This window comes from Typopeltis vanoorti, chromosome 15 (genome assembly GCF_054136105.1).
Source record: "Typopeltis vanoorti isolate ZY-2024b chromosome 15, IOZ_Tvanoo_1.0, whole genome shotgun sequence".
NCBI classification, from domain to species: Eukaryota; Metazoa; Arthropoda; class Arachnida; order Uropygi; family Thelyphonidae; genus Typopeltis; species Typopeltis vanoorti.
The window spans coordinates 47,817,467-47,845,051 of NC_143563.1; the positions used below are offsets into that span (position 1 = coordinate 47,817,467).

Here is a 27,585-nt window from a genome sequence, read left to right on the forward strand (position 1 = left end):
GTTATCCCCCATACAATATCCCATTTTCATCTATCCAATCCTGTATTCTTTTCTTGACTAATTTCTCTAAGACCTTGACAATGATTCCTGATATGCTAATCGGTTGGTAATACAACAGCAGTCTTGGAACCACCTTTATGCAGTGGAACTATTTTCCCTTCTTTCCACCCCATCGGAACTAACCCAGACCCGAGACTCAAATTAAACAAAATGGTCAAGAGTACTGACAATTCTTTAGCTGCTTCTCGTACGACACGAGCTGGTATACCATCCAATCCCACAGATGTATTGACATTGAGGTTATGCAATAGACTACTCACCTCCACTTCATTCACCACAATTCCCGTATAATCTACTGGTTCATTTGTTTCTGCAATGTCACCACCTGGATGATATATTCTTGCAAAGTGCTCACTCAGTAACTCAACTAAATCAACTGATTCAGTTACCTCCCTACCATCGGCATTCTTTAAAATCATTCTGCCATATACATTTTTCCTTTTACTTGCAACATATCGAAAAAACTGTTTTAGGATTCTCTTTAGCCTGCATGGCCAATGTTCTTTCGTAATCCTTTTTTGCTTTTCTTACCACACTCGTTACCCTGCTGGCCTGCGCTTTATACCGTTCATGTGCCTGCCGGTCACCTTTCTCCTTAAATTCCCTCCATAGTTGTTTCTTTTTTTGCAGCTCAAGCTTAATGGTGTTATTCATCCATTTAATCCCTACTTGATTTATTATTCGGACTCTAGGTATACAGTCAGCCATTGCTTCATGCAAACACTTCTTAACTGCCTCCCATGCACTATCAACTTCTAGTCCTTGCAGTTGTACATGCCATGGCACTGAACCAATGAAACTCCGAAGCTTGTCATACTTTCCAGCCCGATAATTCCACATGTACCCTGTCTTAATTGAAAATTCCACACCTTTAGCCACCTCCCAAGTCAAGACCCTATGATCACTCTCACCAATTGGTGGCAATGTGGTCATATTTGTTACAGCCAAATCCTCAGATGTAATTACTAGGTCAAGCACTCTCTGACCCCTAGTATTTTCCATTACATGCTGTCACAGATAGTTATCCCTTAATAACCGCATAAAATCCAATTCCTTCCTCCCGTATGTCCTCTCCTCACTCCAATTAATGCGACCATAGTTGAAATCTCCCATAATAATCACCCTCCTTCCACTCATTTCTTCTATTTGCTTGTGCATACTGTCACCACCATCTTTTCCATCACCTGTTCTATAGCAGCACCCAGTTGTATATTTAGTTCTGCTAGCCGCAATCTCACACCAAATGGCCTCAGATGTGCTCTTTTCTCTATCCTGCAATTCAACTTCTATTCTCCTTGGCTGCAGCTCATCAGCTATCATCAACAATACTCCTCCCCCCATTTTATTCTTTCATTCCTGAACACACTATACCCATCACATTCAATCACACTAGCTATATCATCTACGGTCAGCCATGATTCACTAATACCAATAACCTGTGGTCTGGAAGTGGCAACCATGGCCAAAAACTCTTCCTTCTGGTTCCTAATACTCCTAGCATTAGTGTACATAAATTTAAGACTCCCATTATCCCCAACCCTACCTTGATGCCTTATATTAACTATCCAATTCTGATTTGTTGTCCTTATTCGCTCGGGCATTCATACATTCAACTGCCACCCTAAGGACTGTATATCCCCCCCCCCCCCCAATAAATCTAGTTTCCCTGAATTTGCACATCCACTACATTCAGTAACACTTTCTCGAGTCTCCTTACACCGTAACCATTCAAATGCAAGCCATCCGTCTTATATAGATCCTTTCGCCCATCGAACTCACTCCACATGTGCAATTATGGCCCTCCTTTTAAACATTTCACTGTCATACCGTGGCAAAAGACTAATAAAGACTGTCATAAAAAATCAATTAAGAAACCAAATTACAAATGATTACTTGTAATTTGTAATACAGAACCATCACTATCAGAATCAAATTCTACAGGTTGAGATTCTTTAACCTTATTAACTAAATTAGAGGTATTTTCATATTCCTCTGGCTTACTTAACTCCAAATTAACTAACCTATGATATTCTGCTACTATTTCATCCATGTTAGAGTCAATTTGTTTATTTTCACTCTTATATTTTACATTATCTGAATTATGTACCCTGGGATTTCTAAAATTTTCTGCATTGGTTTTGTTTTACCCAAATTAAATTTTCTCCTTTGCTGTGTATTTGAATTATGAGCTTTAAAACTATTCCCTTTCTTACTATTTGATTGTGAATGAGATGCACAATTAGTACTAGGAAAAGAACGCTCATCTTTCAATATTTTATTCATATTGTCTCCTAATTTAACTAAATTTCTACTCCCTAAAAAGTACTTTTTTAATCTATCAGAGTGTACACTTAAAATTTTACTAGGATTTTTGACATTTTGAATCCAAAAATTCACAGGAGAAAATTTATCTAAAATTCTCTATTTACCTAAAGCTTTCCTTCCTAATTTCCCAACTCTTTTTATACTAAATTTATCATCTAACAATACTAAATCACCTAGTGCAAATGACTTATACTTTCTAAAACGATTTATATACTGCCTAGTTTTCTGAGAACTTAATCTACTTATTTAACCTACTAATCTGTGAGTAGTGGAAAATTTATCTACTACTGTTTCCAGATACTCATTTATATCATTGTATCCTGTATTAGGAATGACTGAAACAAGTTCATTAGGAAAAATCGGATCAAAGCCATATAAAGCAAAAGATGGTTTTTCTTTGATAGCAGAATGAAAAGCAGATCTACATGCAAATAATGCTTGAGAAAGATATGTATCCCAATCATTCATTTTAGTGTTTGCCACATTGGAAAGTATTTGCTTTATATTTCTATTCAGCCTTTCACACATACCATTACACTGTGGGTGGTAAGGTATTGTAAAAATCTTCCTAACATTAAGTAATTTACATAACTGTAACAATAGTTCAGATGTGAAATTTTCTCCTTGCTCTGAAAGTAAGGTCTGAGGAGTTCCATATCTACAAATAATCCTATTCAAAAACTTTCTTGCAATAGTCTTTGCAGTTTGATCCTTCATTGACACATCATCATACATATCAAGGATTTAGGCCTAGCATGGCCTGTTCTGGCCTTAGAAGTCATCGTTTAAGAGGACGTCCTGGTTTTCTTTTTCCTAATGGCTTGTACTTTAAGGCTTGTTATGGTAATCTTTCTGTTTTCATTCTTTGAACGTGTTCCATCCATTGATGTTTATATTTTTTAATTTTTTCTATTACTGGTTCTTGGTTTAATTCTTTCATAATTTCTTCGTTTCTTTTGTGATCAAATAGGGTATACTTTGCAGTTTTTCTCATAAACTTCATTTCTGCTGTTGTTAATCTTTGTTTGTCTTTTTGTTTTATTGTCCAGATTTCACTCCATACATTAAGACTGGTAGGGCTAATGTATTGTATACTTTTAGTCCAGTTTGTTTTTGAACTAGGTTTGGTTTAAATATAGAGTTAATTACACCTGTTATTTTTAAATATTTTGCAATTTTTACGTTTATATCTTTTTCATTTTCATATGTGATCGTACATCCTAGGTAATTAAATAAATTCACCTGTTCTAAGATCTTGTTATCTATTACTATTTTAGTTCTTGCTGGATCTTGTCCTTTAAAGGCCGTAGTTTTTGATTTTTCTGTTGATATTATCATACCATAATCTTTGGATATCTCATTTAGATCTAAAATGGCTTTCTGTAGTTTATCTTCAGAATTTGTAATTATTATTTGGTCGTCGACAAAGAGGAGAGTGTTTAAGTTTACTGTAGAAGAAAGTTTAATTCCTTGATGTAAATTTTTATTCCATTTTATTATTATTTCATTTAAGTAGATGAAGAGTTGCTGAGAGGGGACATCCCTGTTGGACCCCTTGGTTTATCTCTCTTGTATATGATAGCTCGTGATTTAATCTTATTTGTATTTGATTATTTTCATATATACTTGTGATAGCTTTTAGGATATTATTTGGTATTTGTCTTTCTTTTAATATGTTAAATAATATGGTTCTTTTAACTTTTTCAAAGTCAATAAATGCAATATGTGTTTCTAAATTGTATTCTCTTCTTTTCTCTATTATTAATTTTAGGCAAAAGGCCAGGTCTATACATGATTGTCCTTTTCTAAATCCATTCTGTACTTCTAAAATAAAGTTTTTGGAATATTTCATTAGTTTGCTATTTAAGATTCTGCTATATATTTTGTAACAGGAATTTAGTATACTGATACCTCTATAGTTTTTAGGGTCATCTCTATTACCTTTTTTTTTAAAGATAGGAATCACAATTGCTTTTTTTCCATTCTATTGGGGGAATACCAGTTGAATAAATTTTATTTAAAAATAAGAGTCTTTCTTTGAATCTAGTTCCTGCATATTTATATAGTTCTGAACCTAGTTTATTTCACCATGTGATTTTCCGTTTCTTCTTTCTTTCAGGCTGATTTCTAATTCTTCTTTAGTTATTTCCTTTTCATTTTCGTTAATTGTTTACCAATTGTCTTTTTTAAAATATTTGTCTGTCCACAATTCTGTGTAGTAATTTAGAAATTCTTCTAATTTCAATTCAGTGTTTAATTTTTATGTTTTCTTTGGTATCTGCATTTAAGTGTTTCAAAATTTTATATACTTTATGTCTTATTTTATATAAATCATGTTCTAAATTAGAAACAAATTTGTTCCATGATTCTCTATTTTCATTGACATAGAGAATTCATTGACACTGCTTCAGGAAATCTAGTTAGCATGTCTATGACTACTAGAATATACCTATTGCCTTTTTCAGTAATTGGCAGTGCACCTACTACATCAATAGCAACAGCGTGAAAAGGTCCAGTTGGAATTGGAAATGGTTGTAATGGAGCTTTTCCTCTAAAAGGGGATCTTATTTGGCACTTATGGCATGATTTGACATATGTGAGTATATCACTCTTCATACCTTTCCAGATGTAACGATCCTTTATTCTTTCCCAAGTTCTAGAAAATCCTTGGTGTTGCCAAGTCTGAATCGTGGAAAGTGTACATAATCCAAGGAATCATTTGAGTTGGTGCCAATATTTTCACTTTCAACCTTCCATCTTCTATTTGTCTAGATAAGAGTAACCCATCTTTATCAAAATACAAGTTTTCCAGGTTTAAAAATGTATTCAGTTGAGTTTTACCCTTCAATACTGCTTCATAGATAGTTTTCAGTATGGGATCATCTTTCTGAGATTGGACAATCTTATCTTTTTCCCAAATTTGTGAACTAGATTAATTATTCTTTAGAGTCTCAATATTAAACGCTTGATCATTATCATTAGTGTCTTTAAAAACTTCAGGAGACTGCTCTAATTTTCCTTTGTCACTGATTTCCTGTCCAAACAATATTCTAGTCCACACAAGGACACTGTATTATTAACAGAAGTACATGTAAAACCATGAAGTTTCAGAAAATCAATTCCAAATATTACTTGTATATTTGGATTTGATGATTCTGGAAGAACTATTAATGGATGAACTTTTGTTATATCTTTGTTTACTTTCTTTATGGTTATTTAATATACTAACTTACTTCCTTAATAATGCCCTACTCAACTAGGAATGCTTCCTTTTCAGACACTAGCAAATTTATTTTTTATTGCTGCGCCAGCCAAAGTCCTATAATATGAGCTTACTCAAAATTCAGGGAAATATTCCTAGGTTAACTGGCATTCATTCTAATATGCACTAAATAGATACTGGTTCTAATTGCAGTCGTGACCAATAAATCTATTACTCAAACACCTTCATTAAACTCCCTCCCGCTATGGTTCTAAATTTTTGCAAGTGGTAATTTAAATTCTCTAATCAAGCACGAATCAGGCATATACAAAAAAACATGTTTATTGGAACAAATTCACTTTACAACTATAATTGAAATGGGATACTAAGCTTTACAAAATCTCTTACTAAGTTAGTTACTCAATACTAATTTAAGAAAACACTCATAGATCAACTTGGCAATTACTCACACTCTGTGCAACATTAGAATCAGCTAACTATGTTATTCTAAAATCAAACTCTTATTTCATGCTATATTAAAATACAATTCTTAACCCGTTACTATTCTGATATAAATCATCTACAAAATTTCATATTCACATATAATCTCAGTCACATGCAGCTAAAATTTCACTCCTGACATTCCTTTGCTTAGCAGAATTACTCTATCTCAAAATTACAAATCCTTATTATAGTCCACTATGAAATGTCCACTTAATATGATCTAACATTAAATTCTGTCTCATTTAAACATACAACAAAGGTCTTTACGTTACCCAATCCTTTTCTTCTGAAGGTCTGTTAACGGCCGCATGTAATTCAGGTCCTCCTTCCTTGGTAGCTTCCGCAATGGGCTTACGACTACGCCGTCCGTTTTACATTCTTCCCGGACTCAAAATTCTCGCTGGCTTGATACAGTGCATTCTCTGCTCCTACTCGAGTGGGACATCTCTCTCTTGCTCGTCCCTACTCCGTTAGCTATTCAGGAATCCTCGAAGTGGTCAGGAAAAACCAGAAAAAAAAGCCCCGTATTATCGTGCGCATTCCGCTTATATTTCGTCCCTTCTTTCCCATATGACCCTTGATTTTCATGCCTTAAGGTGATCCTCAAGTCCTAGCTGCCATTTATGTGCTGTATTCTCGGGAATCCCTCTTACGTCATCTTCCTCGTACGTTGTAGCTGGCGGCATTACGGCCGATACATGCGTATGTAACTCGACCTTTGCACTCGTACTCTTAAACTTCTTTGGCGACTTATTACGTTTAAGACATCTTAATGGAACAAGATTATAGTACAATTTCCTTATTAAAATTTCACTAATCTTATAATCCTTCAGTTTAACTTTCAACTACAAGATTTTTTTAGTACGATTTACATGTTATTATACAAATTCCTTTGCAACATAAATTCAGAACTGTGTGCTGTTAACCAGGTATTATCTAAGTTAGCCAAATTCTTATGTTAGATTCTGAAGGAATAATTTCTAAAAATCGTCCATTCAGGATCTAACACTTTCAATGGAAAACAAGGAATTGAAATAAAAACATTTATTTGCTTATCAGCTGAAATTTCTGATTCAAATATTCCCTTTAATTTAATTGGATAGCTTAAAACTGAAATATCATTTGGAACTAGAGATTTAATTCTGTTAAACAAACTATAAGAAATAAGTGAGATATGTGCACCTGTGTCAAGTAAGATTTCACAAGGCACATCTTCAATAAATCCTTGTAAAACTGTCAAAGGATTACCTCCAGCATAAGGAGCTAATGCTACATCAAACTCTCTTTTAAGGTTAGAACTGTCTTTAGCTTTACCCATGTTTAATGAGTAGTTTGACATTTCTGTCCTTGCCAGTATAATATTGGAATAATAATTATTTCCAGATTTTTTTTTATTCTCTGATTTCTTATGTTGAAATCAAGATTTTTCTCTAACATAACAGTCTTTAACAAAATGACCAGGTTTATTATGTCTAAAGCATTTTGGAATATATCTCCTTTGAAATGTTCTATTCCTCTCAATGCCATTAGATTTACAAGAGAAAGATTGATTATCTCTAAGATTATTGGATATTGTTAAATCCGATATCATCTTAAACAGAAGTTCCTGTCCTTGTACTATTGGTTTCGGTTGTCTTTCTATTTCTTCACTAAGAAATGTTTTCAGCTCCTCTAATTTTCCCAAATCATGTAATTGTACCTTGGACTCAGATTCTGGAATATCTTCAGTGAAATTCACAGAAGTTTCCTTAGACTGTTTCTTTTTATTAGCTCCCTTTAATTTATGAAACTTTCCTTCTCTCACTGTATCTGCAGCCACAATGCTAGGAGAATGAGTTTGATTATACTGAAAAGAATTTACCTGCTTATTATTTTCAGAATGAAATATATCTCTGAGTCTCTCTTCCTTTTCTTTAACAAGTTCAAAACACTGTTCAAGATTTTTTACCTTTTTCTTGTATGCTGTTTCTTTCAAATTATCTCTAAGGCCATATCTAAATTGATTAAACAGCAACCATTCCAAAGAGGATCTCTTTTCAGATGAAACATTAAATTCATGAGCAATGCTCCAAAGTCTATGATAGTATTCTGAAACAGACTCCCTACTACCTTGGATGCACTGTTGAATTTTCCAAATGTTAGGCCCTAATTCTCTTACACTTGAAAATTCTGATATTAGCAAACCTTTAAATGTTGCATAACTGTCAGTGTCTCCCAATAATTCACTGCGAAGTATAATCAACAAATGAAAATCCGACCATTTTCCTAAATCTCTAATTTTTTCTGCATATCTGAAAAATATTTCTACACTTTCACTACTATCACCTGAGAAAGAAGGTATTACTAAAGTTGGATTAATTAATCTAAAAAATTCCTCATCTTTAATTAAAGAAACTTCACTACTAGAATTGCTATCTCCTGTAGCCATTTTACTTGAGTCAAGATTTACTTTCTGAATTCTAAAATAGTTAAGTCATAACCAATCCTGTTGTCGACTGCGTCATTGTTAATAATTGGTATATTTATTTAAAAAGGAGATTTTTAATCAATCTCTTTTTCTAACAATTATTTAATTTATTTATTTCTGAGTGTACCTATATATTATTATATGCACAAGGGTTCACTCCAATTGGTGCAATGACCTTAACTCTTTCAGAATCCAAATAATCACTGACTCAAGACCAAAATACAAAATAAACACATTTAATATAACAAAAACAATATATATACATTTCAAACAAATATTTCATAACTTACTACAAAATTAATTGGATCCAAGGCCTTTTAAAAATAAACTTACACTTAAGACTAGACTAAACACTTTGTTTGCACAATCACAAAATGTTCATAGCCAGTTTCTTTCTCTGTCAAGACCCTTTTCTGAAGATATATGACTTTATTTTTCATTTTCACAGGATCCTTGTTCAGTACCATATTTCGATCCGAGTTTCGTACCCGGCTGTAGAACAATATGGGATTTATCATCTCCCTTAAAATTAACCTATGTGGCCGGTAAAATATCCTTTTGGCTTCTTATAGTAGTAATAACAATATACAAGTACACCAGTTTAGCAATTCGTTAGTAGAGGTATATGTAAGTTCATTTCACTTAAAACCTTGATATTCCAGGTCTACCTACTCACTGATGAGACCTCAAGAAAGGTTGAAACTGGTCTGGGTAGTGACCTCTTCTCATAATGTAAAACAGTAATACATCTCCTAGGAGCTGTGTTTTTCATTATGAGAGAATATTAAGGACAGTGATGGAGCTTGCTCCACCTTTGCTCCGAGTTGCCCTGGTGTTGTTACTACCCAAGTGATTACTTACACTTGGGCTCGCCGATAGTTTTTTCAGCATGAAACTCTAGGATTCAATGATTTCCATCCGAGTTTCGTACCCGGCTGTAGAACAATACGGGATTTACCATCTCCCTTAAAATTAAATTAATATTATTTATTACATGTTCCGTGTGTTCAAATAAGTTTGGAAACAATTTCTGAGATATATGGACTCTAACTTTGTTTTTTTATATGCAATCGGCATGTCAGGATTTTTGCCTTTCGGAATCTGCCGTTGGATTGGGCCATTGGAATTTTTATATATATATATATATGTATATCTGATCCATGCACGAAAAGGCCACAAGACCTATTAGCACATTAGTGCCATATGTGGGCAAGAGGAATCTGTTCACATTTTGCTTGAACAGCTGAGAGTTGTAATCTTTAGGGGAGGCAGAGTGGGGAAGACTGTTCTGAAGGACAGAAGTAGATGGAATGAAAGAGAAGGCAGTGAAGTCAGTTCAGTGAGTTTCAAGATGGACTGTAAAAGGGTGTTGGTTAGCAGTGGCTCTTGTTTTAATGATTTTGGAGGATAGTGGCCATTTTCAACTGAGCACAGTCCATGAAAGTATCTGTAGAAGAGGCACAGGGCAGAAACTGAACATCTGTGAGAGAGGGATTGAAGTGGGTATGCAACAGAGGGATCATTAATTAACCAGATTGCTCTCTTCTGGATAGAAGCGAGCAATCTTAGAGAGGATTTTGGTGCACCAGTCCAAATATGGAAGCAGTATTCCATGGCTGGGCAGATTTGGGATTTGTATGGTGTTAGCAGCTATGGAGGTGTGAGGTAGTGTCTTGTGTGAAAAATTATAGCTGCAGAAGTTATAATTGAAATGTGTTTGTGCCAGGAAAGATTGAAGGTGCAGGTCAATCCAAGAAGAGAAATCTGATTGTGTTAGTATATCTCAGTATTACTGAAAGTAAGGAGGGAAGGATGCAAGCTCTTTCTTATGAGAGATCTGACAGGACTGAGTTTTGGTGGCATTGAAGTTTACAAGGTTATCCTTGTCCCACTTGGATATAGTTAGGAGATCTGAGTTTAGGTCACTGGTCATGATAGATCTTGAGGTACGAATACTTGAACACTACAAGGCACATGGAAACGAGGAATGTAGTGTACTGTCATCAGCAAAGCCATGGATAAGATTGGAAGTCTGTAAGAGCAGGTCATTTATATACAAGAGGAAGAGAGTGGGTAAAAGAACAGAACCTTGGGGTACTCCTGCATTTGGGAAATCTGAGGAGAGGAAACCAACCATACACAGTGAGTGACCAATGAGAAAGTCCTGTCTTCCAAATGGCACCCCATTGAAAGTAACTAGGTTATCCTTGCTCGTTGAAGTATCAGCACTGGTTGTAGAGGATCTTGAAGCTTTTTTGAGATGTTTTGGGTATAGTGTGATTTATTGAATGAGCAGAATGTATTATACTTTCAACAAATATACTCTTCTTATATATAAGAAGAGTCTGTAGGTAATAGAATATAGACCTCAGGTATTGTTGTATTGGTGAAGAAGCTCAAAAAGAGGAAACCATTCACCATGATGGCAGTGTGATCAGAGAGAAAGCCAGCTACTTAGTTAGAGAGAATGGAAGACAGACCAAAGGATGGCAGTTTATTGAGCAGGCCTTGATGCAAGACTTGAACAAATCTCTGGTAATGTTAAAAGCAACAGCACCTGTTTTTCTAAACCCCCTCCATGGCACACATAATGGTGGATAATGCAAGCTAAGAGATCTGCTATAGATTTTGAGTGACAATCCATAATGATGGGCCCCCTGAGTAGTGGAGAAAGTGGCCATTAATAATTTTTCCTTTATTTTGGAGGGGACTAAAGTGAGGCGATGGTTGTTAGTAGTTTGATGGCAGATTTTTATCTTCCTTTTGTGGAATAGATATGGATATATGCTTGTTTCCATGTATCAAGATAAGTGCCAGATGAATGTAAGAGATTGTAGAAATAATATAGGATAGGTATTCATTCTGGAGCACAACTTTTGAGTACAACTGTGGAGATAACATCAGAATCAAAGGACTTTTTTGTGTGGCAGGAGGTCATCTCTGCAGGATTTGGAGGAGAAGAATAGTGCCAAGAGGTCAGTCACTGCAATCTTGCTCATCTAACTCATCTTGCTTGTACACCCAGATGGATGAAAGAGCAAGATTAGTAGAAGCACAGGAGTGCAGGAATTGTGTTGCATCTGATGGCTTTTGCCAGTGACCTTGGGGCATGTTTGCCATTTGGATTGGAGATGAAGCTTCTACTATTACCCCCTTTCAAAGTCCAATTTAGATTTGCTAGTGGTTGTTTTGCATTTGTTGTATGCTTCATTATAGGCTGAGTATGAAGCTGGGGTTCTCTTTTGCAAGCTGCCTGTAGTATGCTCAGTTTGTTGTCTCATTCCTTTGATAACTCTACCCCTTTTTCATTGATGCTTATTTTCAGTTCTGTTGAGTTTGAGGTTGTTTCAGAAACTGACTTTCACTGTTTGCCATGGTTCCTGACAACAGAGGCATTGTTTATTTGGGAAACTTCCCCGTTGACATGACATTTGATTGTTTAATTACCATTATATTTGTTTGTGGTTTAAGCTCATACAAAATGCAGTTAGCCAGTTTTTTTGTTTATTGTCTCAACATATCAACAACCTGGTTTTTAAAACGATGAAGACGTATTGGAAAAGGTCCAGAAACAATTGACTAAGGTGATTTCTGGTCTTTGGAATGTTGAGTATGAAGACAGATTGAGAAAATTTAATTTGCAGAAATTGGTAGATAGGAGGATAGGGGATATGATCGCAACATATAAGCTGTTAAGGGGTTATTACCAGATTAATGTGGGGGGGGGTTGCACAGAATGGGTGAAGATAGGGAGAGAACAAGGTCATCCCTGGAGGCTATATAAGGAGAGTGTGAGCATGGATGTGAGGAACATGTTTTTTGTATGGAGAGTGGTGGGTGATCGGAATGCATTACTTAAGACTGGTGAGCATGGTGACAGTAAACGTATTTAAGGCACAGTATGATAAACTGTGTGTGTGTGTGTGTGTGTGTGTAACAGTGGGATCTCCTTAAATGAATCTTTTGACTCTGTGGAGGTTTAATAATAATATCTACCTAATTAGGCATACAATCTGATATGCAGGATTGGATATTGGGCTAGGAAAGCCTGGTCTGTTCTCTTCTCATTGCTTACAAGCTATACAGAGGCATCCTCCTGCTTATCTAGTTTTATATCTTTCTATATACAAAAGGTGATAAAACTGTCAAATATTAGACGTATAACCCTTCTTCCAGTCCTTCATAAGCTTTTTACAAAAAATATAAAAGCTTTTAATTAAGTTTTATTTCTGTAAAACATAACTACTTCTAGAACAGCAAATTAAATATAATAATTTATTATTATTATTTTTTTTTTTAATGCAAAATTTGACGAGATGTTTGATGTGTATTGAGGTGTGGCTATAAAACAAGATTGGTTGCAAAAATGTGGTTTATTATTACAATTGTACAACCTAATTGTTATCCCCTTTTCAATATATTCCCCTCCTCCCTCCTCTATATACACTGTTGCATGCGAATTTTCCATTGTTGGAAGCAGTGCTGCAAGTCATCAGGTGTTATTTGCTTCAGTAGCGGTGCTGTTTTCTCCTTTATCTCATCCACTGACTGAAAATGGAATGGCTGCCAGTGGAGCCGGACTTGCAGTAGATCATCACATGCGACGAGACTTGGATTTTGCAGTACGATCCAGAAACAAAGAGACAATCGATGCACTGGAAAACTCCCACGTCACCGAAAATTGAAAAAAAACAAGAATGAGCAAGTCGAAACTGAAGGCAATGCTTTTATATTGGGTTGTTGCAAATGAAATTGCTGTTGAATGACTGTCAGGTTTCTACTGGTTGCTGAAGAAAGCAAGCGCTGAGGTATATGCAAATTTTTTATGTCATGCGACAGCATCACACGTGGGCGATGCAATTGTAGTATTTGTTTCGTTTAACGAGCATTAAACATTGAATACTACCGACATCAAGTCAATCATGGAACCTAGTCAATTAAGATTGCTATACATTTATGAGTTCAAATTGGGAAATTCTGCAGCAGCTGAATTAAAAACATCAATAAAGCATTCGGTGGAGGAACAACTAACGAGAGATCCACTCGCCATTGGTTTGCAAAATTTCGCTCAGGAGATTTGAGGCTACAAAACGAACCCCGTGGCCATCATCCTTCCTCCATTGATTTGAATGAATTAAAAGATTTAATCGAATCAGATCCACGACAAACTGTACAAGAGATTTCCCAGACACTAAATGTACACTTCTCAACTGTTTCACAGCACTTGGCAATAATAGGAAAAATAAGGAAGCTCGACAAGTGGGTGCCTCATGAACTCACTGATGAAAACAAAGCACGCCATTTGGAAGTGTCTCTTCTCTCTTAAGAAGTAAAGAAGAAAGGTTCCTGCAACGAATTGTGACTGTGGATGAGAAGTGGCTATTCTACGACAATCGTACACGTTCGTTGCAGTGGTTGGGAATGAAAGACGCTCCAGGAAGGACTCTATAAAGGCACCTCTGCATCCAATGAAGATGTTTACTGCGTGGTGGTGGTCTTCTGCTGGTGTTATTCACTACTCATTCCTTCCACGAGGTGAAATGATAAATGCAGCTCGATATTGTACAGATATGCGACAAATGCATGACAAATTGTGCCTTAAGCAACCAGCACTTGTGAATAGACATAGAGTCCTATTGCTTCAGGATAACGCCCGACCACATATGGCAGTGTCAACTATACAGCAAATAAACAATTTGGGATACGAAATTGTGCCTCATCCTCCATACTTTCCTGACATTTCCCCAACAGATTGCCATTTTTTGTCCAAGAAATGCTTTGCTAACAACACATCAATTTATCAGGCAGTGGAGGACTTCATCATTTCCAGAGAGACCGATTTTTACAAATGTGGTATAAATGACCTTGCCACACATTGGCAACAATGCATTGATGCTGCTGGAGATTATTTTAATTAAACAGGTATTCTTCTTCTTTTTATTCTCTTCTTTTTCAATCGTCCTTAAAATCAGCGATTTCATTTGCAACAACCCAATGTTTATATATATCTGGTGTAGTAATGGTTGAATGGGTACCAGACCTGCTGTTTTCTCCATTATCTCATCCACTCACTGAAAATGGAATGGCTGACAGTGGAGTCGGACTTGTAGTAGAAGATCATCACATGTGATGAGACTTGGATTTTCCAGTATGATCCAGAAACAAAGAGACAATCAATGCACTGGAAAACTCCCACGTCACAGAAAATGAAAAAAGCAAGAATGAGCAAGTCAAAACTGAAGGCAATGCTTTTATATATATATATATATATATATATATCAATGGTGTGGTAATGGTTGAATGGGTACCAGAGGGTCAGACAGACCCGATCTGTGGAAAAACAATGCTTGGATTCTCCATCAGGACAACGCCCTAGCCCACAGTATATTGTCTGTAAAGCAGTATTTGTCTGATAAAGAATATCCCAGTGTGTTGGACATCCACCTTACTCATTGGACTTAGCTCCATGCGACTTTTACCTTTTTCCAAAGTTGAAAACTGCATTGAAGGGCACCCATTTTCAGTCAATGGATGTGGCAATGGAGAAAACAGCAGCACTACTGAAGCAGATAGCACCTGATGACTTGCAGCATTGCTTCCAACAATGGAAAATTCGTATGCAACAGTGTATAGATAGAGGGGAGTATGTTGAATGGAATAACAATTAAGTTATACAATTGTAATAATAAAACTTTTTTTTTTGCAACCAGTCTCGTTATTTAATAGCCACACCTCGTATATACATTTTGCTATTGGAAAGCATAAACTCCATGATAGTAATGTTTCTTAATACTAATTTGTTATCCAAACATTTTTTATGATCTTGTAGATGATTGGCAGAGACAATAATTCCTAAAAGTGATCAGTGATAATGCTGTTTTGTAGTATTAGAAGTTTGCATTTATGACAATCTGACACTGGCAGTGCACCAGATGTAACCCATTCCTAGTGTCATATTTATCCTGTGGGTTAGAGTTTATGAAATTTTTTTTTATTTGTATGATGCCACAGTTTTTTCTAGACGGTCGTGCTGCTCCAATTTCCTATAGTAGAGTAGCTGAATCTCTTTCCATTGAAGCAGTATTAGTGACATGGGAAGTGAGGCCAGCTTTATCAGATTTTGGATAAAATTCACTGATCTGCTGAGATTATTATTATTACGGGCAACTCCAGGGAGTCCTTAGACTCATCAAGGGAGGCCCTAAACATCATGTCCACACAACTATACAACATTCTCGCAGTATCTATCATACCTTGCCTTGAACTCACTGTCATAGCACCCACAACAGTAAAGTAAAGAACCCAGCTTTAACACCCCTGCTAACCACACTCTTGCCCAGCTTCCATAGGTGTCCCCTAGTTCTCTCACCACCAGTCCTGATCTCAAAAATATCCTCTGAATTAATCCTATAGAAACCCTTTAGCAATTTGAATGTCTCAATCATATCTTCCCTTTTCCGCCTATCAACTAATTTCTGCAACCCACAAATCTTCAACCTGTTCTCATATGGTTCATTCCATAGACCCGCTATCATCTTAGTCACTCGCCTCTGGATGCTCTCCACCTCCTCCCCATCAAGAAGGAACCTAGGTGACCAAATCTGGGCACAGTAGTCGAGATGAGGTCTTATCAAGGCTTGGCACAGAGGTACAATAACTTGCTTGTCTCTGCTCGTCAAGGTATTTTTCAACAACCAAATGAGTTGATTAGCTGATTTAGCTACTTTTGCAATGTGCCCCCTAAACTTCATCTCCCTATCTACCAACACTTCCAAGTCCCTGGCCTCATCAATCTCCTGGAGTACAGTTCCACCAATGTGGTATACTGCTGCTAATCTTTTCACCCCAAAATGCATGACCTTACATTTTGTCACATTAAATTGACATCCATTCTCCTTAGCTCAGAACTCCAATCTATCCAAATCATCCTGCAAGATTTTGACATCTTCTGCATTCACTATCGCCCTACCCACTTTTGCATCATCAGCAAACAAATGAACTGTTCCTCTTAGATCCTTCCCTCTATCATTAATGAACAAATTAAACAGTAGTGGTCCAAGAACAGAACCCTGCGGCACACCACTAGTCACAGGCCGTCTTTTGGACTCTACTCCTGAATAAACTACTCTTTGATATCTCTCCATCAACCACCCACCTATCCATCTCACCAACCCTGTATCCATTCCCATATGTTGTAGTTTACGGATTAGAATTCCATGTGGTATCCTGTCAAACGCCTTTGCCAGGTCCAGCAGTATCACTGTAAACCCATTACCCTTATCCAGTTCACCCGTCACCTTGTTATAAAACTCGAGCAAGTTACTGAGGCATGATCTACCCTTCACAAAGCCATGCTGTCCCCTGTATAGTATCTCATTTTCATCAATCCATTCCTATATTTTTCCCTTGACTACTTTCTCCAAGACCTTGACAACAACTCCTGATATGCTGATTGGTCGGTAATTTGCAACTGTAGTCTTGGATCCTCCTTTATGCAATGAAACTATTTTCCCCTCTTTCCACACCTTCGGGACTAAACCAGACCCGAGACTCAGATTAAACAACATGGACAAGGGCACTGATAATTCCTTAGCCGCTTCACACAAGACCCATGCCGGTATACCATCCAATCCCACAGATGTATTCACATTAAGGTTCTGTAATAGACTATTCACCTCCACGTCATTCATCACAATTCCCATATAAACTAATGGTTCCTTCATTTTTTCAATGTCACCACTGGATGATATACTCTTGCAAAGTGCTCGCTCAGTAATTCCACTATATCGACTGATTCAGTGACCTCCTTACCATCGTCATTCCTTAAAATCATTCTGCCGTATACAGTTTTTTTTTTTTTTTTTGCTTGCAGCATATTGAAAGAACTGTTTGGGATTCTCTTTAGCTTGCATAGCTAGTTTCCTTTCATAATCCGCTTTTGCTTTTTTTACCACACTCGTTACCCTTCTGGCCTGCACTTTATACCGTTCGTGTGCCTGCAGGTCACCCCTTTCTTTAAATTCTCTCCACAGTTGTTTCTTTTTTTGCAGCTCAAGCTTAATGGTGTTATTCATCCATTTAACCCCTACTTGTTTTACTATTCGGACCCTAGGTATACAATCAGCCATAACCTCCTATAAATGCTCCTTGACCACTTCCATGCTCTATCGACATCCAGCCCTTGCAGTTGTACATGCCATGGCACTGATCCAAGCAATCTCCTAAGCTTGTCATACTTGCCAGCATGGTAATTCCACATATACCCTGTCTTAATCGAAAATTCCACACCTTTAGCCACCTCTCAGGTCAAGACCTTATGATCACTCTCACCAATAGGTGGCAACATGATCATATTCATTACAGTCAAATTCTCAGATGCTATTACCAGGTCAAGCACTCTCACACCCCTAGTATTTTCAATTACATGCTGTCTCAGATAGTTATCCCTTAATAATTGAATAAAATCCTTTTCCTTCTCACATGTGTCCTCTCCTCCTTCCAATCAATGTTACCATAGTTGAAATCCCCCATATAATTACCCTCCTTTCACTCATTTCATCAATTTGTTTATGCATACTATCTCCACCATCTATTCCATCACCTGGTCTATAGCAGCACCCAACTGTATATTTTATTCTGCCAGTCTCAATCTCACACCAAATAGCCTCAAATGAGCTCTTTTCATTATTCTGCAATACAACTTCAATTCTCCTTGGCTGCAGTTCATCAGCTATCATCAATAACACCTCTCCCCCATTTTATTCTCTCTGTCCCTCCTAAACACACTATAACCTACACATTCTATCCCACTAGCTATATCATCTTCCGTCAGCCATGTTTCACTAATGCCAATAATCTGTGGCCAGGAAGAGCCAATCAACGCCAAAAATTCTTCCTTCTTGTTCCTAATACCCCTGGCATTAGTATACATGAAATGCAGTGATCCCTTTGTCCCACCCCATCTTGATGTGTTATTCTAAATTTCCCATTCCCATTTTTTGTCCTTATTACTGGCTCAGGTACATTATATACATTCTTACACTCAACTGTCTCACTGATGTCCACAAATTATAATCAAGGAACATTGAATATTACATCAGGTGGTTGGAATATGATGCATTTTGCCTTCTTATGCATGGGATGCTAGTCATAGCTTGATGGAAACACTCAGTTATGCTATCTGAGTAGATTTATTTCACTCTCTCCTCCTGGAAACATCAAACTTATACTGTCAGGATCTCATTCACTCAGACTTTAGGCCTATTTCCAAATTCTGGTTAGAAATTAGGATCATTTGGCTGTATGATTTATTTATTTTTATAATGACTTTGTAACATACCTATTTAATTAACATAGCCACTTATTTGTTCTCTTGAACTTTAATAGTGTGTTCTTTTTGTTTATACACTGTTCATACACATGCTGTGACCAAGACTGAACTAGTAAATGCATGCTACATGGCAGTTGTAAGTTTAAAATTTCCCCTACCATTTTCCTTTTTTGTTTTTCTCTGATAACATCCTTTTAACAAGGATGAGTGATAGGATGGAATAATGTTTTTTAAAATACAGTGTGATTGTTACTTACTTCATAAAAATGCTCTCTACATTAGGTGGAAGATGAATTTCATCACCTGGTGTGAGACCAATGCCCAGCTTATTGAAGGCCTGAAGTGACTGAAAAAGTTCCATGTTTGGTCTTTAGAGCGGGTTTCCAGACCATGTAATATATATATATATATATATATATATATACAGGGTGTTCGGGATAAATTTGACATATTTATAATTAATTATATTTTTCCGTAAGTTACATGTATTAACACACACTTCTCTTCATTTAAAAGTTTGGACCCTTCTTCATTCATATACAAGATGTCAGAAAGGATGGATAGCTGGAATCCACCTGAATCATGGAAGAGAATAACTTGTATCATGATGATTCGTGCCCGCCATCAAAATAAGGATATTACGACTGCTGCCCAATGCTCCCTGAATACAGTAAAAACAATCAGGCATAAACTAGAGACTTGCAATGGTGACTACGAGGATGTAGCAAGAAGAAAGATCCCTAGCAGACGATCTGATTGCGTTCGTACAGCAGAATTCCTCGCAAATCTGCAGGAACAGGTGTTGAAGAACCCTGGCATTGGAATTCGGGCTTTGTTCGTGGAGTTGCTAACTGTAGTCAAGCCCTGGATAACAAGGGTAGCCAATGGTAGGCCGTATGTATGGCAGCAGGATTCGGCCCCTTGCCACACCTCTGGGAAAAGTCAAAAATGGTTGTCTGAAAATTTCTACGACTTCACCAGTCCAAATGTTTGGCCTCCAAACTCCCCAGACCTTAACCCCATGGATTATTTTGTATGGGGCGCAGTTGAAAAAGACACCAATCGCACTTCCAGTAATACAAAAGCCCAGTTAATGGATAAAATTAAAACAGTTTTTGCGGCCCTTCCCAGGGAGACTGTAGCATCAGCTTGTTCGAGGTTCCGAAGCAGAATTGAAGCTGTGATCGATGCTAATGGTGGTTATTTTGAGTAAATCTTGTTGATAGTATTGTAATTAACTCTGCCTGTAATGTTTTTTTGTCAATTCATTAAATTTAATAGATACAAAGAAGATTTTCTTTTTCCTTACGAAACTGTCAAATTTATCCCGAACACCCTGTATATACAGAGAGAGAGAGAGAGATATGACAAAAATTGAAGAAAAAAAAAATCCTTAGCCTACCCACAGTACAAATATACTATAGGCTTACCAATAACCTTTCATGGGTGGTAACCACATTAAAAAAAAGAAAAAAAAAATTTATTACTAACACCATGTTCCAACATAAATATGTGCACAAATTCACATGGAGAGAAGAGGCTAGGAATAAGAAAAGTCTCATTGACTATGTTATTGTTGATAGTGATGTTTTCTCCCTGGTGCAGGACATCAGAGTGTACAGAGGATTTGAAATTGGAAGTGATCACTATTTAGTCTTGAGCAGGATAAAATTGAATTTAATATTGAAAAGAATAACATGTAAGAAAGTTTTAAAGCGAATAAAAGTTGAACAGCTCTCAGATGTGAACTGTAGACTAAAAAAAATACACAAAGATTATTGAAGAAAAAATGAAAGAGTTTGAGAACAGGAATCAAGCCTTGGAGATTCAGTGGCAAACTCTGAAGAAAACATTGATTGATTCTGCCAGAGAGGCATGTGGTGAGGTTGTCTGTAAGGATAAAAAAATCAGAACTCCCTGGTGGACACAGGAAGTTAAAGAGGCAGTGAAGGAAAAGAAGAAAGCATATCAAAAATTCCTGTCAAATAAGTCAGCTTATGCTCTAAGAGAATATAGAGACAAATGCAAGAATGCTAAACACTGTGTAAAACTAGCTAAACAAAAGTCATGGGAGGACTTTGGCAAGAATATAGAAAATAAATATCAAGAAAGTGGCAAAATATTCTGAAGGTTGTTGAAGAAGCTTAGGAATGGAGGAAAGAGTGCTGTAAAAGGAGTTAAAGATGATAAAGGTGACATGAAAATGGAAGAAAAAGATATCCTTGAAGTATGGAGTAATTACTTTGAAAAACTGCTAAATGAAACAAGCAGTGATGACAGCACAGTGGTAAAAAACACTGACCAGGCATGCAGTCAAGAATACATATCCATACTTGAAGTAGAAAAAGCCATCAAAGGCTTGAAATGTGGAAAGGCAGCAGGAGTAGATGATATTCGACCAGAAATGCTGAAGTATGGTGGTATAAGAGTCTTACAGTGGCTGCACTGCATAGTTCAGAAAGCCTGGACAGAGGGACGAATTCCCGATGATTGGAGTAGAGCTCTCATAGTACCCATATATAAAAAGGGAAATAAAACTGAATGTGAGAATTACAGAGGTATTTCCCTACTGAGTGTTCCTGGCAAGATCTATGCAAGTATACTTGAGAAACGGTTGAGAAGAATTGTGGAAGAAAAGCTTGGTGAAGAACAAGCTGGATTCAGGCCAAATAGAGGCTGTCAGGATCAGATCTTCACTTTACGACAAATAGTCGAGAAAGCATGGGAATATAACAAAGATCTGTATTTAAGTTTTGTTGATTTGGAAAAGGCATATGACAAGGTGCCAAGAGAGAAGCTATTCAGTACGCTAAAGTTATATGGTGTCAATAGGGCATTATATCAAGCAATACTTAGTCTTTATTTGAGTTGTAAGTCAGCAGTTAGAATTGAAGGAAGTACAGGAATATGGTTTAATGTTAAATCTGGTGTGAGACAAGGATGTACATTATCCCCTCTGTTATTCATTATCTATATGGATCACATTATGAAGGAAAGTGGTATTAAACATGATATCAAAATTGGAGATGTTAATGTCTGCTCTTTGCTTTATGCAGACGATGTTATACTTCTAAATAAATCTGCTACAAGTCTGCAAGATTCTCTGACTAAATTGAATAGCTGTTGTAATAGATATGGTATGAAGGTCAACAATAAAAAGACAAAGACAATGAAAATAGGCACAATCATTGAAAATGTCAACTGTGTTGTGAATGGAGAACCTGTTGAACAAGTAAAACATTTCAGCTATTTAGGCACGATTTTTACTGAAGATGGTAAATTAAATATAGAAATAGACAACAGAATCAGCAAAGCTGGTATGGTGGGAAGTCAATTGAATAAATTCATGTGGAATAAGAGAGAAATTAGTCGGAACACTAAATTAGCTGTATACAAGACAGTGTTGAAACCAGTTTTAACTTATGGATCTGAGAGCTGGGTCAGAAGTAAAACACTTGACCAAAGACTAGAGACCGCAGATATGAGAGTCCTGAGAAAGATTATAGGTGTGAACAGATGGCATCAATGGCAATATCATATTAAAAATGAGGATATTTGGAAAGAACTTGACATTGTCAGCATCCAGGAATGCATTAGCAGAGCTAATCTCAGGTGGTATGGTCACTTAAACAGAATGGGCAAAGAAAGATTAGCAAAACAAGTGTTCTCTGCCAGGTTGGCAGGAAAACGACCCAGAGGAAGACCAAGATATAGGTGGATTGATATGGTACAAAGTGCCTTAGACGATAGAAATATAAGATCTGATAATGTTGGAGTCTTGACAAGTAACAGACTGATTTGGAGGAAAATTGTAGATAGGAAGTTAGTAATGATGTAATTTTTTTCATGTAGTACTATCATATCCTGTACACCCCTTGTGGGTACATGGCAGGAATTTGATTATGATGATGAAAAAAACATGTTTGTTTAAAAAGTTCATTTAGTTTACATTATTATTATTATTATTAACTTATTATTTTAATATTGCTAGTGTAATGTTTTGGTTAATTTCTCTCTTATTTCATATAAATTTACTGGCTCTCCACCATATCACCTTTGCTCAACGGTTTTCTTTCAAAGTAATAGAACTTCAATATCATGACAACTTACATATTGGTCTTCTAGGGCAGCGCTCTCCAAACTGTGGGCCGTAGGTTTTGTTGAGGGGGGGGGGGGGGGGGCGTGAAATAATGAAAACAACTTTAAAATGTTTTAAGACTAAGTAGATTTTTTTATTTTAAAAGAAACATATTTAACTTTGATTATTTATTATTTCTTTTTTTGTTATTTTTTATATTTTAATGGAAAAATTCACACATTGGTGTTGGTTCACAAACTTTGCTTCCTGCGTATTTCGGTGCTTAATGAATATTAGTAAATATTGCTTATTCTTATGTTTCATTTCAAAGCAGTGATTAGTTGTATTTACTTCGAATACTCTCCAGGGAAGCTCCAAATCTTCCTGTCCCTTTCGTCATGCATTCGTAATCAGGGACTGTTGATATTGACTTTATATACATATCAAAACTCGTTTTATATTATCACTGTCATCCAAGCTAATTTTCTGTTACCAATAAAAGTTTCGCACATACTTCACACATGAAAAAAAGTTTAAACAAGTTCATGTGGGAAGATAGTAACTTGCTTGCAGTGGTAAACAACATGCCCTCCCTAAAAGCCACTATACTGCAGAGGCAATAAAAACAAGTACTTTTATTATGCCAGTGAATAAGGTATGAGCAGTCTGTGTAATATATTTCTCAACAAATAGTGCAATTAGAGACGACGGATAAAAACACACTAATTAATGAATCATATGTCCCCTCATACAGAAACTATGCTGTATAGACTGAAACAAAACCATATGTTGCATGGGCAAACATAGTATCTAACTAAAAACTAATGTTATTAATTAGATGTGTGTGAGTTCGATTTCCCAAGGTAGCAATAAAATTCAACCAAACTTGTTAAAATTCATAAAAGTATTTAAACTAAGTAATATATATATATATATATATATATACACACACAGTGAATGTTATGGCAGTTTCACATATGGAATTCGGTTGAAGAAAGTTAGCATTTCAACTCAATTGTCAGCTATGCTTTTATCCTTCGGTTGCGTGCGATCTTTTGTTAATACCGCACCAATCATATGCACGTTTTAATAACCTGCCTTTGCTGTCTGTTTCGCGTTAGGCTTAATTACTGTAAAGGGAGAAAAGTCACAAAAGAGAAAAATGTTCCTGGTTCGGGGATTCCCTTATTCAGGTAATATTCACTAATTTCATGTTATCAGTCTGTGGTGTGCCAGTATCGGTAAGTGGTGATATTATATGATCTATTCTGTGTTAAAAAAATTTAACCCTGAGATGGATAAGTGGCTGATAAAAAAATAAAAAAAAAATCTGCTAATAATCAGAAGCAGAAACAGACTCAAAAAAAAAAAAAAAAGACAGTATTTCATATTTTACCAGAACAGCCCGCATTGTCTTCAGAACCAAACGATAAGAGGCAAAAAATGTAATATATGCATTTGATTTTTGCAATATTCAGTGTGTGTTTTGAATTGAATATAAATACAATAAATATTATAATAATATATCTCTATTATGATTTTTTCGAGGGGGGAGGGCGTGAAATATTTTAATTTTTGCAAAGGGGGCCCTGACATCCAGAAGTTTGGGAAGCACTGCTAATTGTATCAGTCTACCTAGACCTTGACCTTCTAGATCTTTTTCCTTCTTATCAGATACCTGTTTTGGTAACCTTTTCTCACACATTCTTGAATGCTAACCAACTCAAGAGTCTTGCTAATATCTTAATCTTTAATGATTTGATCACTGATCCATCTGTTCACTCTTGTAGTTTCTCTGAAAAAAATTTATTTTCCTGAAAAAAATAAAACATTTTATTTATCAAGCAAAATTTATTTATTTTATTCTAAACTTAGTTCTCAGATGTATACATTTCACAGGTTCAAATTAGTTTTAATATTGCTAGTGTAATGTTTTGGTTAATTTCTCTCTTATTTCATATAAATTAACTTGCTCTCCGCCATATCACCTTTGCTTAATTTGTTGTTTATTTCGAAATTTAATTTGCCATCTTCATAAAATTGGTACTAAAAATGTTTTGTCAAGGTCTGATAAATGGTCAAATACTGCAATCGTATAATTCCCAGAATCTGCTGGTACATCATGCATATTCTGTTTGTAAACACTAAAAACTTTAAATTTGGGGATATTAGAATGTTACAGAAATCGGATGCTTTTTTGTTACATCCAATACAAAATTAATTTTGAAGTAATAGCTGTTGCCATTTTATGATGCTGTAAGTAACTTTCACAATAATTAGTCAAATATTTCATGTTTCATATTTCATGATTCCTTAAAATTTTAGATTTTTAGATAACTTTTAATTCTCGTTATCTAAAAATTCTATTATTTTGATGTTTTTTGTTCATGTTTTAATTTGTAATAAAATTGAATTCTAATAATTAAAAGAAAATTGAAGAAATTGTGACTTCTTCATACTACTAGAGTTGTATAATAATGATATTGTTTCTCATTCATAGGCTGACTTAGTGCATTTAGGGGCCAAATTTACACCATGCATGCGGAAAGATAAAAATATCTTTGATAACATAGGGAAAGATAGGGAAAATGAGCGTAATACAGCCTGCTGTGTTCGTAATGATCAGTCAGGGTGTGTTCAGACATCAAGGGATAAATGTTCGGTAAGTTGCAGTGGATTGCAGTTATAATTTTTCTTTTTTTTAGATGCATAAAACATGTGCATGCTGCATAACTTTGATATATATATGTGTATGTATCAAACTGGTATGCATTCTTTGCTAGCAGGAAAAGTTGAAAATTAGAACAATACCATTGCAGTACGCAATGTTACAACAGTCCCCCCCCCCCCAAGCTGCCCTTACTATCACAAAATGGTCCTTCCACATCTTTATTGATTCTTTTTCTTGGATACATTTGATTCTCTAGACAGTGATTAAAAACCTAGCTGAGTAAATTTACGAGCCATAATCCAGTATTAACATGTTCAGAGACTAATACAACAGTATCATAATTTTTTTTTTCTCCCACTATGACTGAAGTTTCTTTTAATTCAACCTACAATCATCTGAACTTCATTAGTTGATTTCTGATCTTAAATTCTGTATTGATCTTGTCTAAATCCTTATATATATTAGCACTTACTAAAGACTGCTCATTCAACTTACATTCATGCAATACTGCCAGTTAAATTCATCTTTTTACCAATATACAGGTATCCCTTGCTTAACGTGGATTTGATTATCGCTTCAAAATTAATTGCAGCAATCCCTTGATATATGCAGCAAGAAGTTTGATTAACACGCCTTTAAATTTACCACTCAAAATCATGCTCACGCCACGAGGCTGCTAGCCTCATGGTCATCCAAATATTCTTAATGATCTGTGTGAGAACGTGAAAGTTTTATTTTTCCCACCAAATACAACATCATTGTTACACCCTATGGACATGGGAGTCATTGCAACTTTCAAAGCCTATTTTCTTAAAAAGACATTCTCAAAAGCAGTTGAATGGGTGAAAATTATGAAAATCACGCCACGAGGCTGAGTGCCAGCCAGTTACTTCGCTGCTAGCATTAAGAGTGGGTGCATTACAAGCTCCAGTTGTTCTGTTGTGCGTATTTACAAATTACATTCTTCATAAATTTTACAGCCCATTGATCATGTCAAAGAATAAGAGCAGTCCCGCAACCGGGTCATTTAGTGAAAAAAAGAAGAGGAAGGTAATTACCTTAGATACAAAACTTGATGTAATTAAAAGATTTAAACGTGGTGAAAGTAAAAGTAAGATCGGATGCGAATTTGGTTTTAACGAGTCTTCAATATGGACTATTTTATCCAAAGCTGATGAGCATTGCGAGCAAGGTAAAGTGGCATCTACATTTGCAAGTATGCAATGCACACATAACCGGAGTGCTATAATGGTTGAAATGGAAGATCTGTTGATTATTTGGCTGGAAGACTGCAATCAAAAGAGAATTCCAATTAGTGCCTATAATATCACAGCCAAAGCTCTAAGTCTGTTTTCAAGACTTAAAGCGACTAAATATAAAGACAATTCAAAATTCGCAGCTAGCAAAGGCTGGCTTGAAAATTTTAAATCTAGAGCTGGACTAAAGAATGTGAAAATAACAGGTGAAGCTGCAAGTGCCGATGAAGATGCTGCATCCACATTTCCTGCTGAGCTGCAGAAAATTATCGAAGAAAATTATTATGATTACCGCCAAATTTTCAGTGTTGATGAAACTGGACTCTATTGGAAAAAACTGCCATCTAGAACTTTTATATATCATAAAAAGAAACAGCGCAGCCTGGCTATAAAGTATCAAAAGATTGCATAACTAACTGTTATGCTTGGTGGGAATGCTAATGGAGATTTTAAATTGAAGCCGCTGCTTGTCTATCGAACTCAGAACCCAAGGGCTTTAAATGGATGTAACAAGAACTCTTTACCTGTAATTTGGTGGGCGAATCTGAAGGCTTGGGTTAACCAAAGTCTATTCGAAGATTGGTTTAAGTCTTATTTTTGCCCAGCAATTGAAACTTATTGCAAGAGAAATAACTTAGCTTTCAAAGCTCTTTTGCTTTTAGACAACACACCTGATCATCCAAATTCTCTTA

At 35.9% G+C, this 27,585-nt stretch overlaps 1 protein-coding gene across 1 annotated transcript in view; it reads left to right on the forward strand.

Moving 5' to 3' along the window:
* Positions 1-27,585, forward strand: part of rho-5 (rhomboid-5) — a 464,881-nt gene that overhangs the window by 255,183 nt on the left and 182,113 nt on the right. The window contains exon 11 of the mRNA XM_090404834.1: positions 25,467-25,628. Coding sequence (XP_090260960.1) covers positions 25,467-25,628 — 162 coding nt within the window. The remainder of the gene's footprint in view (positions 1-25,466; positions 25,629-27,585) is intronic.